An 18,738-nucleotide genomic window follows, 5' to 3' on the forward strand; every position below is an offset into this window, starting at 1 on the left:
CAGGACCAAGGGCAAGGCCTGCAGCTGGCTGGGGGCAATGCCAGCACAAACACAGCCTGGGGAAAATGGAGTGGGAGCAGCCCTGGGAGAAGGAGCTGGGGATTGGTGGGAGAAGCTCCACAGGCCCTGGCCATGAGCACTGGGATCTGAAATCCCTGTGCCTGGGCTGATCCCACAGGGTGGGCAGCAGGAAAGGGATGGGGATTGTGCCCTGCTCAGGTGAGAGCAGAGCAGCTGTGGCTGCCCTGGATCCCTGGCAGTGCCCAGACCAGGTTGGACACTGGAGCTGGAGCAGCCTGGCACAGTGGGAGGTGTCCCTGCCATGGCAGGGTTGGCACTGGGTGCCTGTGAGACCCCTCCCAAGGCAGCACTCTGTGTTTCTGTGACTCCCCACGGGATGCAGCAGCACTGCCCTCAGTGGCAGGCGTGTGCAGCTGCCTGCCCAGGTGAGGCTCACCTGCTCCAGCTCCTGCTCAGCGTATTTCTGGCGGCTGAGCTCGTTCTCGGTGCCCTCGCGCAGCTCCCGCAGCCGGTGTGCCTCCTGCTTGGCAATGCTGATCTCGTCCTGCAGCTTCTTCTCCAGGTGCACCTTCTCCACCTCCACAGAACGGTGCTCCTCCTGCGCCTTCTGCAGCCTGCAGCACACACAGAGGGACAAGGCTGGGCTGGGACAGCTCCCCGAGCCCTGCAGGGCCAGGGCCAGGGCTGCCCTTCAAAGCCAGCTCTGCTCTGCCCACCAAAACCAGCCGTGCTCTGCCCTCCAGAGCCAGCCCTGTGCTCTGCTCTGCCCTCCAGAGCCAGCCCTGTGCTCTGCTCACCAAAACCAGCCCCGCTCTGTTCTGCTCTCCAGAGCCAGCCCTCTGCTCTGCCCACCAGATCCAGCTCTGCCCTACTCTGTCCACTAGAGCCAACCCTGCTCTGCTCACCAAAACCAGCTCTGTGCCCTGCTCTGCCCCCCAGGTCCAGCCCTGCCCTGCTCTGGCCACAGGGATGGCAGGGAGAGTTCACTGTGGCTGGGAAGAAAGGAAATTGTCAACTGCTTGGTCTCAGTTTGATTGTTTATCAAATGCTCAGGATGCATTTTCTTCATTTCCCACAGCACACCCAGATTTCCTTTAATGAGTCTCAAATTAAGCTCAATTTTTGGTATTTTCACCCAAGTAAAGACTTTGATAAAGCAAAGCAGGGGAAGATCTGCCAGAGCCCATCAGACCACCCAGATGGGATGGATCCCTGTTCCTCCCACAAAATCCTGCAAATTCAGACATGGCTTAATCCTGCCTGGACATTCTTATTCCTCCTCGTGACAGACTGAATCAGCAGGAATAGATGGCAGCAATGAAACCCTGGATCCCCATGGATCAGTGGGATCTTCCATGAGGAGCTGGCCTGTGCTGGGGCTCCCAGCAGGGCTGTGAGGCTGGCAGGGCACCAGCTGGGCCAGCGACCCTCAGAGAGGATCACAGTGTCACCTGTCCCCAGGGAGACTGCACCCACCTGGAGCTGTCCCAGGGCATTGAACAGAGACCAAGAGCTGCCCCAAGGAACAGACACCACTGGCCAAGACCATTACCAAGGGGAATTCAACAGAGACATGGAGCTGTCCCAAAGTGAAGATGACAGTGACAAAGAGCTGCTGCCAAACTGAGAACACGTGTCTGACACCAGCTGGGACAGGCCCTGCTGGCACAGGCTGGCACGGCCCTGCAGTCACCAGGACACCCACACAGCCTGCTGGCACAGGCTGGCACAGCCCTGCAGTCACCAGGACACCCCACAAACCCTGTTGGCACAGCCCTGCAGTCACCAGGACACCCCACAAACCCTGTTGGCACAGGTTGGCACAGCCCTGCAGTCACCAGGACACCCCACACAGCCTGCTGGCACAGGCTGGCACAGCCCTGCAGTCACCAGGACACCCCACAAACCCTGTTGGCACAGCCCTGCAGTCACCAGGACACCCCACAAACCCTGTTGGCACAGGTTGGCACAGCCCTGCAGTCACCAGGACACCCCACAAACCCTGTTGGCACCGGCTGGCACGGCCCTGCAGTCACCAGGACACCCCACACAGCCTGCTGGCACAGCCCTGCAGTCACCAGGACACCTCACAAACCCTGTTGGCACAGGCTGGCACAGCCCTGCAGTCACCAGGACACCCCACAAACCCTGTTGGCACAGGCTGGCACAGCCCTGCAGTCACCAGGACACCCCACACGCCCTGCTGGCGCAGCCCTGGGTCCTGCCATGCCCTACACCCAATGTCCACTCACACAAGTGACACACTGGTGACGTGTCCCCCTCATGCCTGGCCATGGGGATTTGGGGGCACAGTTGAGGGGTCATTATGGTCATTTTTAGCTGAGCAGGGCAGGGGCAGCACACCAGGACAGGCCATGCCCAGGCACCAGGGCCTGGCTGCTGCAGCTGGCTCAGGGCAGTGCCTGAGGCTCCCACTCCTGCAGGCTGGGACAGAACAGACCTGCCCCAGCACCAGGAACAGCAGTGAGACCACCCCTGCCATGGCAGGGACACTTCCCACTGTGCCAGGCTGCTCCCCAGTGCCCAGCCTGGCCCTGGGCACTGCCAGGGATCCAGGGGCAGCCCCAGCTGCTCAGGGCAAGCAGGGGGCTCACATTCCAGGAGCTTCCATACAACGCACATATCTCCAAAACAGACATGCCCACTCCTTTCAGTAGGATGTGCCAAGACTTGATGATGTTGATGAGTCACTTAATGGCCTGGGAAGTGTCACTGCTGCAGGGTGTTCTCCAGGGTGCTCTGGAGATGAATAAAGGCTGGGCTTTGGTAGGAACTGTTCCCAGCTCCTCAGGAGCATGTCTGAGCTGCTCAGCACACTCCAGCAGCACTGGCACTGGAGAGGCACCCTGTGCCTTCCAGAGGGCTGCTCAGCACTCAGCCTCACCCAGCCACCAGCACAGCAGGGCCCTTCAAGCTCTGAAAGTGAAGTCCCTGAGCAGAACTGCAGCACAACTTCTCCACAAGTACAGGAGCACTGGGGCTGTTCAGAGTTTTCACTGCTCCTGGGGCAGCTGAAGATCCCAGCTGGACCCCTCTGGGCAAGGAGAAGAAAGAGAAGGAACATTTTCCCCTAGAGGCCTCCCAATGCCCCAGTTCACCTCCTTTCCTCTCAGGGATGAGGAATTGAAGGGACATTTCCCCCTGGAGGCCTCCCAAGCCCCCAGCTCTCCTCCCAGCCCCTGATCTCCTGCTCAGTGCCCTCTGTGGAGGACAAGCCCTGCTGAGCTGCTCTGGCTCAAGGCTGTGCCGAGTCCCAGAGGTTTTGTGTTTCTTCCTGAGGGGCTTTAGAGCATTAGTTGAACTTCCCAGGAACATCCATCCACTTGTTTACGTGGCTGTGCCCTCAGCAGCAGGGTCCAAGGTCGCTCCTCACAGGCACATTCCAGTTTGGAGCTCAGAGGTGACACCCAGCCCTGGACAGCGCTGCTGCAGGGATGGACACAGAAAAGGGATTCCTGTCTCCTTCCAGATGCAGGAAAAATCAATCAAACCTTCTTTGGGAGCGCTTCCAGGCTGTAACATAAAACTCCACGAGGCTGTGTGGAACCAGCTGTGGGCTGGAGCCACAGAGGGAGCGGGTTTGTGCCAGGGGAACGTGCCCAGTGTGGCTCCATCACCTGGGAGCTCTCTCCTCAGGGACACCAGCTGGTGCCACCTCACTGGGGACAGGAGCCCTTCCAGCAACATTCAGGGGCAGGGTGAACCTCTGCAGGCTGCAATGGGCTCCTAGGCCATTACAGTGGGGCTGCACAGCACAGATGCCCAAAAGCTGGCTGGATGCAGGTCTGCAGGGCAGCCTGACACCCTCAGGACCCTGGTGCCTGCACAGGGCACTCCTCACACCCCGTGACTGGCCTGGCATCAAACTCATGTTCACAGAAGGCACTGGAAATGCAGCCATCAGCTCACAGGGCAGCCTAGTTAATGTTTATCCTCCCAAATTCCACTGAAACCTCACAGAAAATAGCTCAAGGCCCACACTATCCTGCTCTGTTATTTGCTAAATCTACCCTTAAAATATTCCATTACCAGAGCACCCCACGGGTTTGTCATCACCAGGGCTGAAGGCTCTTCCCTGTCCCAGAAGATCCCTATATCCAGAGGCTCTCTTGGAGCCTGTTCTCCCATCAGTAGCTCTGCTGGAACCATTGCAGTGATTCCTGTGAGCAGAGACCCCATTCCTGAGGCTGCAGGCTTTGATGCATATGCCAAGAGCCCAGATATTCCTGTTTAATACTCCAAAATGATGTATTTTTTTCTCTTTCCAAGCAACACCCCTTGACTCAGGTATTGCTTCCCCACACAGCTCCAAGAATTCAAGAGGGGATGTGTAAATCCCTGATTGCTCCCACACACTTTTTCCCCATCAAAAGCCAAGGTGAAACAAGCTTGGATAACAAATTCCACATGAGCTGGATTGCACGGCAGGAATGGGACCGGACAAGCTCTAAGGCCCCTTGGAACCCAAAGCATTCCCTGGTTCTGTGACTAGGAAAGAACAGCCTGGTCCAGGAGTCCCTGCAGGAGGAGGCAGGCCCCATCTGAGCTCCAGAGGCTGCTGGCAGCTTTGCCAGTCCCTCAGGAAGGGGCTGACTCTGGTGTGAGGCACCAGGACAGCTAAAAACAGCTAAAGACAGCTCAAAACCGGCATTTCCTGAAACCTGAAGGAACAGAAGCGTGCAGGAAGAGCTGAGTGCTCCAGCTGGATGGACAATGGGAACCTACCTCTCCTGCAGGTCATGGAGAGACTGCTCAGCCCTGTGGAGACCCTCCAGGTCCTTCATCATCTTCTTCATGTGCTCCTTGGAGTAGCGGTTCTGGATGTAGGCGAACCAGCAGCCGCCCACGCCGATGACGATGGACACCACCAGCATGAAGTCCTTGAGGTGGTTGTGACGAGTCACTGCAAGAGACCAGAGACACTGCTGGGGCCAAAGGAGCACTGGAGAGCTCCAAAGGGCTCCAAAGAGCCAGGGTGGGACAGCAGAACTCAGGGAAGTTGAGCTGTTTCAATGTTTCAGGAGAAAAACAGAAGCTTGACAGTATTTATTCAATTTGGAGACAGCAACAGCAACAAAAAAGATAAATTCCAAATCTTCCACCTCCAATTTGCCTGGCAGTAAGTGGTACAGGGGAAACTGCACAGAGCAACTCCCCACCAGAATGGCTGTGATCTCACAGGGCAGCACAGGTAACTAAGGACAAAATAAACACTTGGAAAAACACTGCAAGAGACCAGAGACACTGCTGGGGCCAAAGGACCACTGGGAGACTCCAAAGGGCTCTGCTGCACCAGAGCAGGACAGGAGAACTCAGGGCAGTCCTATACGGAATTGTGGCACAGGATTCACTGAAGGGAAAGTTGAGCTGGGTCAATATTTCAGAGGGAAAACAAAAGCTTGACAACACTTATTCAATTTAGAGACAGCAACAACAACAAAAAAGGTGAAAGTGCAAATCTTCCGGCTCCAATTAGCCTGGCAATAAGTGATAGAGGGGAAACTGCACAGAGGAACCCCTCCAGAATGGCTGTGATCTCACAGGGCAGCACAGGTAACTAAGAACAAAATAAACACTTGGAAAAACACTGCTGAGATCACAGAGCTGGGGCAGCTCAAGTGTCCAACTGTCAAGCTGCCAAGCTTTCCATCAGAATCACAACTCAGTGTGGAAATTCCCTTATTCAATAGTAAATTCAAAAAAAGGTGTTGATGCATGTGAGAGGATGAAAGTAATTAAGTGGGGGCTCGAGTGCTAAACAAAGCCCAAAAGATGAGTCAAGCAGATTTTTTCCTGTAACTCAACCAAGTGTGTGGTAGAAAAGCCACAAATGAAAGAGCAGCTCAGTCCAGGGAGCTGGGACTTAATGATCAGTATCCACTGGTTTGGAACAAACAACAGGCAATTCACACCAGATCCAGAGAAAAAAATATCTGTACTGAGGGGGCAGGCCTTGGCACAGGGAGGCTGTGGCTGTGGAGGTGTCCCTGCCATGGCAGGGGTGGGTCAGACAGGAGCTGAAGCCCCTCCCAAGCCAAGCTGTTCTCTGGTCACAGCTAAATCACATCTGGCAGAGCTGGGGGGACAGGAGGGGACCTGGGAGGTGGAAACTCAAATTGGGAAGGCAGAGCACAGCACGGACTGACAGGGATGGACACGTGGGGACAGGGCTGCTGCTCCCTGCCCACACTGCAGAGCCTTCCCCTCACAGGGAGAGGGACAGGAGCCCTCCCCAAGGCCCAGGAGACAGGCAGGCAGCACCTGTGATCCATCAGTCCCTGCAAGCACCCCGGGTAACCCCAGCCCTCAGAGCCAAACAAGGTGAGCGCTGGCCCCGCTCCCCTCCGGATGGATCAGCACAACATCCTCTTCCGAGGGAGCCGATCTGGCAACGCCTGCAGCTCCCACCTGGGGAGTGCTGTGTGTTCCACCCTCCCACAGCCCTGCTCTCCTGCCCCCCTGCGCCATTCCCTGCCAGCCCCACGCCAGCCGGTCCCTGTCCTGCCCCTGGTGCCAGTTGGGCTCAGCTCCAGCACGGCAGCACTGCACACATCCTTCCTCTGCACCAGCCCTGGCCAAAGACACGTGTCTCCCTGAGTTTTCAAGATTTTCTAAGCCTCCAAATGTTTACATTCTTGTAGTGAACTTTTTTACACACTTTATGTAAATAACTTATTCTTTTACGGAGGAAGAGAAATTGATGGGCTGTTGGTTTGTCCAGTGTCATTGGAGAGGTGGCACTGTCACCCTCCAATAGACTGTCACTTTCAGAAATCTATAAATGCTGGAGTCAGGAAATAAACTTCCCTTTTTTGCCTTGAGAACAACAGTGTGTGTGCATCGTGTTATTTTGTGTCCTATAGTGACAGACACGGGCATGAGGAAACTCTGAGGAAAACTCAGCTTGGAAGGAAATGTAGAAGCATGGAACGCCAGGATGGTTTGGGCTGGGAGGGACCCTAAATCCCACCCAGTGCCACCCCTGCCATGGCAGGGACAGCTCCCACTGTCCCTAGTGCCCAGCCTGGCCTTGGGCACTGCCAGGGATGCAGGGGCAGCCCCAGCTGCTCTGGGCACCCTGTGCCAGGGCCTGCCCACCCTGCCAGGGAACAATTCCTCATTGCCAGTGTCCCATTCAGCCCTGCCCTCTGGCACTGGCAGACATTCCCCCTTGGCCTGGCACCCCAGAGCAGAGGGGCTCTAACCCTGGGAGCATCTCCATTTTCTCACCCTCATTGTAGATGCTTTTTTCTGGCATCTAATCCGAACCAACCCTCCTGCAGCTCCAGACCTTACCCCTTCATTCAATCATTTTACTTCTTTCAAACACCAAGCCCAGGCAGAGCTGCAAGCCCAGCAGGACATCAAGTCCTGCAGCTGAGCACAACAATCAGTCTGTGATAAAGCTGTGCCTGCTCTCCCTCCTTTCCCAAAAGAAGGCAATGGGGAAGGTGGAGAAGCCTGTTTTCCATGGGGCACGTGGCTGTTCCTGCAGCCTGTGCAGGTGCAGGGTGAGCCCAGGCCTGCCTGCTGCTGGGAGCAGCCACGGCCACACGGGTGCAGGACAGGCTGTGCCAGCCCTGCTGAGGGCAGGGACAAAGCCAGGGGATTTAAATCACAATCCACTGCACAGGAACAATCTGAGGGTGCCCTCAGTCGGTGGCCCAGGGCACAGGAGCTGCAGGGAAAGGGATCAAATTACAGAAAGTTCTGTCCCAAAAGCAGCAGAGCTGCACCTGCAGAGCCTCCAGCCCTGGGACACCAGCAGCAGGAGCAGCTGGAGCCAGGCTGGGAGAGCTGGGGGTGCTCACCTGGGGAGGAGAAGCTGCAGGGAGAGCTCAGAGCCCTGGCAGGGCCTGAGGGGCTCCAGGAGAGCTGCAGAGGGACTGGGGACAAGGCCTGCAGGGACAGCACCCAGGGAATGGCTGCCAGTGCCAGAGGGCAGGGCTGGCTGGGATCTGGGCAATGAGAAATTGTTCCCTGGCAGGGTGGGCAGGCCCTGGCACAGGGTGCCCAGAGCAGCTGGGGCTGCCCCTGCATCCCTGGCAGTGCCCAAGGCCAGGCTGGACACTGGGGACAGTGGGAGGTGTCCCTGCCTTGGCAGGGTGGCACTGGGTGGGATTTGGGGTCCCTCCATCCCAAACCAGTCTGGGATTCCATGTTTCACCTGAAGTTGTGCTATTTTGTGCCAGATCAATTCCTGAACCGCAGGAACAGGACCCCAAAGGGACAGACACAGAAGGAATAATCTCATGTTGCTTAGATTATAATTGCACCATGCTCCCTTGCACTTGGATTAATTACAGAGCTGAAGTGGTCAGACCTGTTTGCTGGAGGTAATGGCAGGGTTAGAGCCTGGCAGCAGGAACCAGACCTGGAGAGATGGCAGGAGCCTGCAGATCCACATGGAAACTGGCCATGGAATCTGGCAGGAACCTCTGCCACGAGCCAGACACCCACCCCCAGAGCCCTGGGCTGGGAAAGCTTCCCCCAGCAGCAGGAACAGCACTGTGTCCCCCTGTTGTGATCCCCATGGGCAGCATGTCCGGATTTAGGAGCCTGCAGGAGGCCTGCGGCTCCAACTGAGGCTGCTTTTATCAAAGCTTTTACACCTGTGGTGAACAGAGCTTCAAGGGAGGAGACAAACCCTTGGAACTGCGCCCCTGTGCACCACATCCCCCTGCCAGCAGCTCAGAGACCCCCAGAGCCCAGCTCCCCTCCAGAGCCACCTCCCCTGACCATGGCAAGGAAGGTAAAGCAGCTTCTGCAGCTTGGAAGGTCACTGAGCACTGCCCACGCTGCCACTCGCTGCTGGCTCCTGAAAGTGTTGTGCAATCCATTCCTGCAGGTTTAGATAAACAACCTCTCCCCTTGAGTGGAGACAAAGCCATTCAGGTGACGAGAAACCAGCCAATTTTGCCTTCTGAAAAGGGATCAATCTCTCCTTCAGCTGCAGATTTGAAGTGTATTTCCACTTCTAACACACCCTGGATATAGAAGCATGGAACGGTTTGGGTTGGGAGGAACCTCCAAGCTCATCCCACTCCACCTCCTGCGAGGTGCTGTGAGCAGGGACACCTCCCAGCAGCCCAGGCTGGCCTGGAGAGCTGCCAGCAGGAGCTGAGAGGGTGTGAGCAGCCCCACGCTCCCTGCACACTTTGATCTCTGTGCCCAGGGAGGGTCAGGCTGCAGGGCCAGGGAGCTGCAGGGCAGAACAAACAGCTCCAGCGTGGCAACAGCCATTAATTGCCAGCCAGTACAAGCCATTCACTCTGCCCTTTACACAGCACAACAGCTCTGCAAAAGTTCTGCCCCCAGCACAGGAGTCGCTGGGCTGGAGCCACCCAGGCATCAAAAAGCTTCACATTTACCACAGGCAATAAATAAACACCAAACTGTGCCTGTGCAAAAAGAGGCTTTTCAATAACTGTGAGCAAAAATGGCTGATTGTGCAAGCCAGGCTTGTGATATGCTCCCTGTGGCTCTGCCAAGCCTCACACTGTGGGCTCACACTGCTCAGGCAGTTTCCCAGGTTTGGGTGGGAATGGCTGGAGAGCAGCCCTGGGCAGAAGGACTTGGGGGTGCTGGGGTGGGAGAGGCCAGACATGCCCCAGCCATGAGCACTGGGACCCCAAAATCCCCCAGCAGGGGCAGCAGGAAAGGGGGGTTCCACCCCTCTGCACCCAAAGCCCAGAGAAAGCCATGCCAGAGGAGCAGAGAGACAAAAGCACCTTCAATAGGGAGCAGACAGGAGCCAGAGGGAGCACCTGGGGCATGGAGACACACATCAAGGAGCCTGAGATGCTGATAAGGCATCAAAGGAGCCCCAGGCCTCCCAGCACCACCCTAAACTTCCCATCCAGCCTGTTGCCCCTCCCCTCCTCCAGAGGTGGGTAGTTCACAGCCTGAGTCACCAGCCTCTGCTGGTGGACAGGACAGTGGAGCCCCAGCAAAGCCCAGGAGATGCTGACAGAGCTCCAGGACATGGCAGCAGCTGCCCTAGGAGCAGGCAGGATAGGATTGCTGCCCTCCAGCACTACAGAGGGGCAGCAGGTTTTACCCTGTGGACACAGGACATCCCAGCAGCACAGTGGGAGATGCCAGCTGAGACTGGGAATGCCAGCCCAGGATGCTCCAGGCTACAGAGCTGCTCCCACAAAGCCAGGACCAACCATTCCTGCTCCAGGCTATCTGTGCTGGGATGACTCCCCTGGCTGAGGCTGTGCTGGGCACTCTGTGTCGCCCAGAAGTGGCTCTGGTGGCCCTGGGGGTGGTTGCCAGGGCTGGCAGATGGGGTTGGTACTCACACAGAGGAGGCCCAAAGAGCACCGTGTCCAGAGCCTTGAGCTGCAGCTTCTGCCGGTGGCTGCGGTCGGTCATCTTCAGCACCGTGCCCATCATGGTGGCGTTGTTCACGGCCAGCCTGCACAACAGGGGACAAAAACTGCCGTGGGCACAGCCACCAGGGCCAGCAGGCACCAGGGAGACACAGAGCAGGGCCTGAAGCTCCCTGCTACAAGGGCAAATTCCTCACTGCTGGTGTCTCTAACCAGACACTTTGCAGCAGCATTTCTAGGATTGGGAGAGAGCAGGAAAAACCAGGGCCAGGCCTAATTCTTTACCTGACAGCATGAGGAACTGATATCCCATTGAAACCCATCTTTTGGTGTCCTACCAATCACTATTAAGTGTTTTTTAACCAAATCTCCATTGGCTTTACATCCTGTGTCACAAACCACAAACCACAGCTCTCCCTTGGAAGGGATGTGGACACTTGTGCTGTCTCAAAACCATCCTCATTTTATCCCCAGTTCATCCCTCCTTCCCAGTCAGCTGAAAAGGCCCTTTTTAAGCAACAGGAACTTTTGTCCAAAAAAGCTGCACTGACATTTTTCAAACCTGTTTATGTTCAATCACAGCCAGTGCTACTCTTCCATGGAATCACGGAATAGTTTGGGTTGGGAGGGATTTTAAATCCCGCCCAGTGCCACCCCTGCCATGGCAGGGACACCTCCCGCTGTCCCAGGCTGCACCAACCCCAATGTCCAGCCTGGCCTTGGGCACTGCCAGGGATACAGGGGCAGCCCCAGCTGCTTTGGGCACCCTGTGCCAGGGCCTGCCCACCCTGCCAGGGAGAGCACAACTGACCTGCACCTGGCACTGACCCAGGACTGGCACTGACCTGGGCATGGCGTGGCCGCTGAGCTGCAGCTTGCGGAAGGTCTCCTCGTACTGGGGCAGCTCCACGTAGGAGATGAGCCACTGCACCACCTCGTCCACCGTCCAGTTGTACACTGCAGAGAGCACAACAGCACAGCTCATGGGGGGCATGAGCACCAGGGAGCCACAGCCTGGGGCTGGCAGGGACCTCAGAGCCCACCCAGTGCCACCCCTGCCATGGCAGGGACACCTCCCACTGTCCCCAGTGCCCAGCCTGGCCTTGGGCACTGCCAGGGATGCAGGGGCAGCCCCAGCTGCTCTGGGCACCCTGTGCCAGGGCCTGCCCACCCTGCCAGGGAACAATTCCTCATTGCCAAGATCCCATCCAGCCCTGCCCTCTGGCACTGGGACAATCCAGGCAGTCCTGCAGGACCTCAGCCTCCCCCTCGTGGGGCCATTTTGGCCCAGACTCAGGAGCTCCTGAGGTTCTGCTGCCCCTGAGCCCCCACAGACCCTTCATGGCATGGGAGGAGCTGCCTGGAGCTTTCTCTGTCACAACACACCTTTCCCAGGGCTGCTTTGCCCCTGTGCTCCCAGTTCCCAAAATTAACACATGCAATGAGTCCATCAGATAGAGGAGCAGAGGCCCCACCTTGTGCCATTGCACCAGCACGGCTCAGGCTGGGCACCCTGGCAGGGCAACACCCAAAGCACTGGCAGGTGACCCAAAGCTGGCATCACTGGGGTTTCCATCAGCCAGGGAATCCTGCTGCCTCCACACTCCAACAGGGAAAGCTCAGCACGTGCCCAAAGGCCCTGAATTCTGGGGTCAGCTCCCAAAGCCTCACTCCCTGATCCAGGCCCTGGCACAGGTGCCCACAGCAGCTGGGGCTGCCCCTGCATCCCTGGCAATGCCCAAGGCCAGGCTGGGCACTGGGGACAGTGGGAGGTGTCCCTGCAGAGGTGGCACTGGGTGGCTGTGAGGTCCCTCCCAACCCAAACTGGGACCTCTGTGATTCTGGGATTCCCTGAGCTTTGACTAAGGAAAGCTCACGGAGCTGTGCTGGAAAACAACCCATCGGAAGCAGCTTGAGAAAGGATCTGTGGGAGGAGGTGGAGCAGGTGCTGCAGCCCAAGTGAACCAGGTGAACTCTGCTCCACAACCTCCTCCCCGAGCATCTGTGCATTATTTATGGAGCCATAAGTGAGGAAACCTTAGGAAATCAAGCTCCTGCCTTTGCTGCTTTGTTGTGCTGCACTTACAGCAACGCTCTGAAGGCAAACCAAATCCCAGAATCCCAGACTGGTTTGGGTTGGGAGGGACCTCAGAGCCCACCCAGTGCCACCCCTGCCATGGCAGGGACCCTTCCAGTGTCCCAGTGCCATGTCCAACCTGGCCTGGGACACAGCAGATGTGTTTATTGGACAGAAGGGACTTTATTGCACTTGAATTTATCATCCCCTGGCCCTGGCAGGGCAGCCTGGCTCTGCTACAATGCAACCCTGACTGGGCACACGAGCACAGAAACATCTGCTCAAGCTCCAGGTAGCCCAGTGCCTCCCATGGGGAGCTGAGGGGTGAGGGAGAGGAGGGATGGGTGATCTGGGAGAGATGAGGAAACTGGAACTCAGAGAAATGAGATGAGAGATCTCGGAGAGATGAGGGAACTGGAGCTCATAAATGAGATGAGAGATCTGGCAGAGATGAGGGAGATGGAGCTGTGACAGATGGGGGAGCTGAGAGTGATGAGCAAGCTCAGAGAGCTGATTGAACCGATGAAGTGGAGACAGATGAAGATGAGGAAGCTCATAGACTTGAGGGAGCTGAGGAAGATGGAGCTCAGAGAATGACAGAGATGAGAGAGATGGGGGATCTGGGAGAGATAAGTGAGCTCAGAAATGGAGCTCAGAGCTAACTGAGCGGATGAAGCTGAAGGAGATGATGAAACTGATGGAGCTGAAGGAGCAGAGGCAGAGCCCAGCACCAAACAAGGATAGCAAGGCTCCAAAGGAAGGTGCCATCCCCACGGATGCTGGCATGGTGACCCAGGTGGAGGGTGGCACAGATGAGGCCACCAACCCTCCCTACAGTGCTGGTCACTGTCCCACACATGGGGTGACACCTGTGGCTGTGGGCACCAGCAGGATGGCAATGATGGGAGGATGGGAGAAGCCACAGGCCTGCATGGTGACATCACCAGCACTTGCCACAGGACATGGGCCACATCCCCAGCCAGCAGCACTGCTGCCCTGGGCTCCTCTCACTTCCATGAGGCCACATCCCCAGCCATAAGCACTGCTGCCCTGGGCTCCTCCAGAGCCCCTGGCTCCTCTCACTTCCATGCACAGCTGTGTTTCTTTGAGAAGCACAGGCACAGATGGGCAGGATCCTGTCCTGCCTCCTCACCCAGGGGCTGATCTGGCATCACTTCCACAGCTGTGGCAGAGCCAGGCTCACGCAGGTGCCATCCCTCAGACCCAGCACCTCCTAAGGGCATCACAGCCTTTATCTTCTGTAATAACTCAGGGGCAGAAATATCTTTTTACTTTCCACATGTGCCCAGGAACAGCAGCAATGGAAGGAAGGAAAAGCAACGCCCTGAAAAGAAATGACACAGGCCCAGCCACCCCATCCCTGTGGGATGTCAGTGCCCTTCACAGCTGCTTTTCACACCCCCAGGAGGGAGCAGACCTTTCCTACAAGCCTGATTCATGACTTCAGCTCTAACTCCAAAATCAAGCTTCACCTTTCCCTGACAGTGTCCAAGGCCAGGCTGGACACTGGGGCTGGGAGCAGCCTGGCACAGTGGAAGGCTCCCTGCCTGGCAGGGGTGGCACTGGCTGGGATTTGAGGTCCCTCCCATCCCAAACTCTCTGTGATTCCATGACATCAGGGCACCCTTCAGAAACCAGTCACTCATTCTATCGGCCAGATCTAAAGATGATGAAAGGGAAAACAAGAGCAGGAGCTGAGTGCAGCACTGGACACCCACAGTGCCATGGCAGCCCTGCCAGGCCCTGGGTGTGCCAGGGGCAGGGACAGAGCCAGGGCAGCTCAGCAATTAGGGGCCTGCTGAGTATCAAGGGATGTTCTCCTCCGTCCCTTAATGATTTCTACCCTTTCCCAGCTGACAGCAAAACACACTCCAGGCAAAGCCATGTGTAAACAGCCTGCAATGGGATAAAAATTTCTTACAGGAGACACTCCTGGCACACAGGAGGCACAGGGACTCAGTCATGGAATCACAGCACCCCTGTGGCTGGAAAACTCGTCTGAGCCCAGAGTCCAACCACCCTCAGCACTGCCAAGGCCACCCCTGACCATGGTCCCAAGTGCCACATCCATAGGGCTGTGACATCCCCCCAGGATGTGTTTCCCTCCCTGTCCTGGGCAACTGTGCCACTCCTAGAGTGATATGGACAAGAATTGTCAACACATCCCTGTCCAGCTCCATGGGAGAGAGTCTGGTCTGGGATACACAGCTCTGGAATTGTCACACGAATATCACAGAAACAGGGAAAGGTTTGGGTTGGGAGGGACCCCAAATCCCACCCAGTGCCACCCCTGCCATGGCAGGGACACCTCCCACTGTCCCCAGTGCCCAGCCTGGCCCTGGGCACTGCCAGGGATGCAGGGGCAGCCCCAGCTGCTCTGGGCACCCTGTGCCAGGGCCTGCCCACCCTCACAGGGAACAATTCCTCATTGCCAAGATGCCATCAAATCCTACTTTGAAGCCATTCCCTGGGTGCTGTCCCTGCATCCTTGTCCCCAGTCCCTCTGCAGCTCTCCTGGAGCCCCTCAGGCCCTGCCAGGGGCTCTGAGCTCTCCCTGCAGCTTCTCCTCTCCACTGTGTTTCCAATCCCTGCTGCAGATGCTGCACCTCACTCAGTGCTCCTGGGAATGGGAGGGGCTGCTGCACTCCCTGCAGCTGCACCCGCAGCTCTGAAACACAGAGCACATCCCACCACAGGAATTTAAGGAAGAAAAGTCAAATACCAACAGCACATAAACGAGAAACTGAAATTTCTGTGGCTGGTGAACTGATTAGAAGATTAACATCCAGTATTTCAGGGAATGGATGTATACAGAACTCCTCTTTTAGAGATGAGGAGCACTGAAAAAAAACTGGATTAATGATTTCTGTGGAATTCTGTGTGAAAGCACTGGGGAAGCACTTGCCAATCTTAAAAGTTTGTTCCAAGATTCCCAGGTTTCAGGAAGTTTCTCAGCAGAGGCTGAACTCCCACCACCTCCCTGGATGCTGGGATAAATAACAGTATTTTGGAACAGCTAAAAGTTATTTCCACATGGACTGTACTTATGACACTTCCTGGATTTTATTGTCCCTTCTTTTCACTGTGAAGGAGCTGTTCAGGTTAAAAACATTTCTTTTAAGGAAAACACAACCTGCAGAAAAGCTCCCAAGCAGCTCTACTGAATATTTAGGATATCTACTGAATATTTAGGATAAATCACTCCATTACAATTCCATCTGGAACTGGGTGTGTGAAGAACCTGAATTTGGCTGTATTTTACACACATTTCCAGGGCAGAGGAACAAAACAAGAACTGATCCTTTGGTGGCCACCCTCAGGTGCAGCAGGAACAGTTTGGAAGGACCAACTCCCAAATCCTGGGATCCACACCTCCAAAAGGGAGCTGGAATAGCACAAGGCCTGGTACAAGGGAGGAAAAGCAGCACAATCCTCCTGAGATGCACATCCTGCCCAGGGCATCTGCAATCCAAACTGTCTGGCACTCTTGGAAAAGGGTTTCTTGGCTTTTTGCCCTTTTTTACCTTCTGATGTTTTCCAGGCCTTCCAGAGGTCCTCCACACTGATGAGCTTGTCCTCTCCATGGAAAGTGCTGTGCTTGACTGCTGGGTCATGGTAATTCAAGTCTTCCCTCAAGAACTAGGAGAGGAATTAACAGCAGGTTTAAGCTTTGGTTCATCTTTCAGGGAGATGAGGAGCATAAAAAAAAGTTTAAAATAGTAATAATTTTGATGGGAAAGTCATAATAAATCTGAATTCTAAAAAGCCCATAAATATAATGGATATATTAGATATATACATCTATCTTTTATACAGATATAAGTATATTCCCTGCGGTACCCCTGAAAATCTCTGTTCCTGGGAAGATGAGCCAGGAAGTACTCAATAAGTAAATACATTCAATTCCTTTTAATACAGAGAAGGGATAATTAATTAGAACCTTCAGTCTTGGGATTCCAGACTTTTCTCTGAATTGTAGTAACACCAAAAATTCACCTAAGTGGCACAATGAAAACAGCTTTATGTCACTGGAGTAAGAACCCAAGAATTATTACTGGATTTGAACAAATCCAAGCTGGAACAAATGCCACGGGCAAGAGGGGAGGCATCTCCATTGAAAAATAGAAATAAATCTATTTATCCCAACTCAGTGGGGGCCCAGAGCAGCTGGGGCTGCCCCTGCATCCCTGGCAATGCCCAAGGCCAGGCTGGGCACTGGGGACAGTGGGAGGTGTCCCTGCCATGGCACTGGGTGGGCTCTGAGGTCCTTCCCAACCCAAACCAGGCTGTGACATCCACCAGCAGACAGAGAACCACTCACACTCCAGTGCCCAACAGGTGGAACCAAGTGCAAGGATAATTCCACATTCCCACTCCCCAGGACATGTTCCCCACACAGACAGCTTCATCCCTGGGCTCTTCCATGTGCTACAGGATGACACCCACACCCAAAAAGCACCTTAGAGCTGGAGATGTGTGTCAGACAGGGCACGGAGAAGATCTGGGCAGCTTTGGATCCCAGGCTCCTGGCAAAGCCAGGGAGGCAGCTCCAGCCTGGGGCTCTGCCCTGCTGCCCAAAGGCTGCCAGGGCAATTCCTGCCCCCCAGAACACAGGAAAATGGAAAATGTGGGGAAATGTGGGGAATGGGAGAATGTGGGGAAATGTGGGGAAAGGGGAAACTGGATAATTGGGGCAATATGGAAACTGGAGAATGTGGGGAAATGTGGAAACTGGAGAACGTGGGGAAATGTGGAAAACTGGACAATTTGGAGAAATGTGGAAAATGGGAGAATATGGGGAAATGTGGAAACTGGAGAATTGGGGAAATATGGAAAATGGGAGAATCTGGGGAAATGTGGAAAATGGGAGAATCTGGGGAAATGTGGAAAATGGGAGAATATGGGGAAATGTGGAAAACGGGGAATGTGGGGAAATGTGGAAAATGGGAGAATATGGGGAAATGGGGAAACTGGAGAATTGGGAAAATGGGGAGAATGGGAGAATGTGGGGAAATGGGAAAAGTGGGACAATTTGGGGAAATGTGGAAAATGAGAGAATTTGGGCAAATGTCTGTCTCAGCAGGAGCTGAGCCTCGGGGCTCCAGCTGTGCCAAGCCCTGTCCCCGTGGGTGCCGCCGTGACCGAGTGGGAACATGGCAATGTCACCAATGTCACTGATGTCACCAATGTCACCGGCCCTGCTCCAGCCCCAGCTCCCACCACAGCACAGTCAGCTGCTGCTCTGTATATTTAGCTCGGGTGCACAGAAAGGAAAGGTGATCCCTCAGCTTCCCTTGGGCTCACGGGGGCCAGAACAAACCCAAGGACTCGGCACAGGCGACGGAGCTGGGCTGGGGGATGTCCTGATAAATGAGCAGGGAGAGGATGCAGAGTGGGGCTGGGGGAGCTGGCTGAGCCCACCAAAGCCGAGACAGACCTTAAAGCACGTTTTCCACCAGTAGCTTCTGGGGAAAAGACAAAATCATGGAGTCCCAGACTAGTTTGGGTTGGGAAGGACCCTAAAGTCCACCCAGTCCCACCCCTGGCATGGACAGGAGCACCTTCCACTATCCCAGATACTCCAAACCCCAGGCACACCAAGCACTGTGCAGAGCACTGACCTCCTTGCAAACCACTGACAAGCAGCACTTCCAAGTGTTAAAGGCCACTGATCCTGGGCCTGGAGACACACAAAGCTCTGAGCCCCAGACAGAGGGTGGGCCAGACCATTGCCAAGGCCCCACAGACCATCTCCAGGATCCCATCCAGACCGCTCAACCTCAGTCAGGCTGTGAATCCACAAGGAAACTCAGTCAAACCTGAGTCTCCCCACCAAGTGCAGGGAAAGGCAAACCCTGACCAAACCAGCCAAAAGCAACAGGACCAGAACCACTGGTACAAACCCCAGGAGGAGCTGGGATAACAGTGGGAAGACTCAGCCTGGGAATGCTGATCTTGGTGCTCTGGGGCCTCCAACAGCAGGAGGACCTGCAGCTGCTGGAGAGAGCCCAGAGGAGCCACAGAGCTGCTCCAGGGCTGGAGCCCGTCTGCAGCCAGGCTGGGAGAGCTGGGGGTGCTGGAGACCTGGAGAGGAGAAGCTGCAGGGAGAGCTCAGAGCCCCTGGCAGGGCCTGAAGGGGCTGCAGGAGACTGCAGAGGGACTGGGGACAAACTTGCTGGCTGAAGGCACACTCAGAAATGAGCAGATCCACTAAATGGGATTTTCTGGAGGAGTTTTTTTCCATAGAATCACAGAATCTCC

General features: G+C 55.6%; 1 protein-coding gene across 13 annotated transcripts in view; it reads right to left on the bottom strand.

Moving 5' to 3' along the window:
- Nucleotides 1-18,738, bottom strand: part of STIM1 (stromal interaction molecule 1) — a 73,237-nt gene that overhangs the window by 25,548 nt on the left and 28,951 nt on the right. For all 13 annotated transcript variants that reach the window (XM_074533345.1, XM_074533355.1, XM_074533370.1 and 10 more), the window contains exons 3-7: nt 16,002-16,116; nt 11,225-11,336; nt 10,350-10,465; nt 4,768-4,945; nt 458-635 (exon numbers count right to left, since the gene is read on the bottom strand). In XM_074533345.1, the coding sequence (XP_074389446.1) occupies nt 458-635; nt 4,768-4,945; nt 10,350-10,465; nt 11,225-11,336; nt 16,002-16,116 (699 nt within the window). The remainder of the gene's footprint in view (nt 1-457; nt 636-4,767; nt 4,946-10,349; nt 10,466-11,224; nt 11,337-16,001; nt 16,117-18,738) is intronic.

Source organism: Zonotrichia albicollis, chromosome 2 (assembly GCF_047830755.1).
Source record: "Zonotrichia albicollis isolate bZonAlb1 chromosome 2, bZonAlb1.hap1, whole genome shotgun sequence".
Taxonomy (NCBI): Eukaryota; Metazoa; Chordata; class Aves; order Passeriformes; family Passerellidae; genus Zonotrichia; species Zonotrichia albicollis.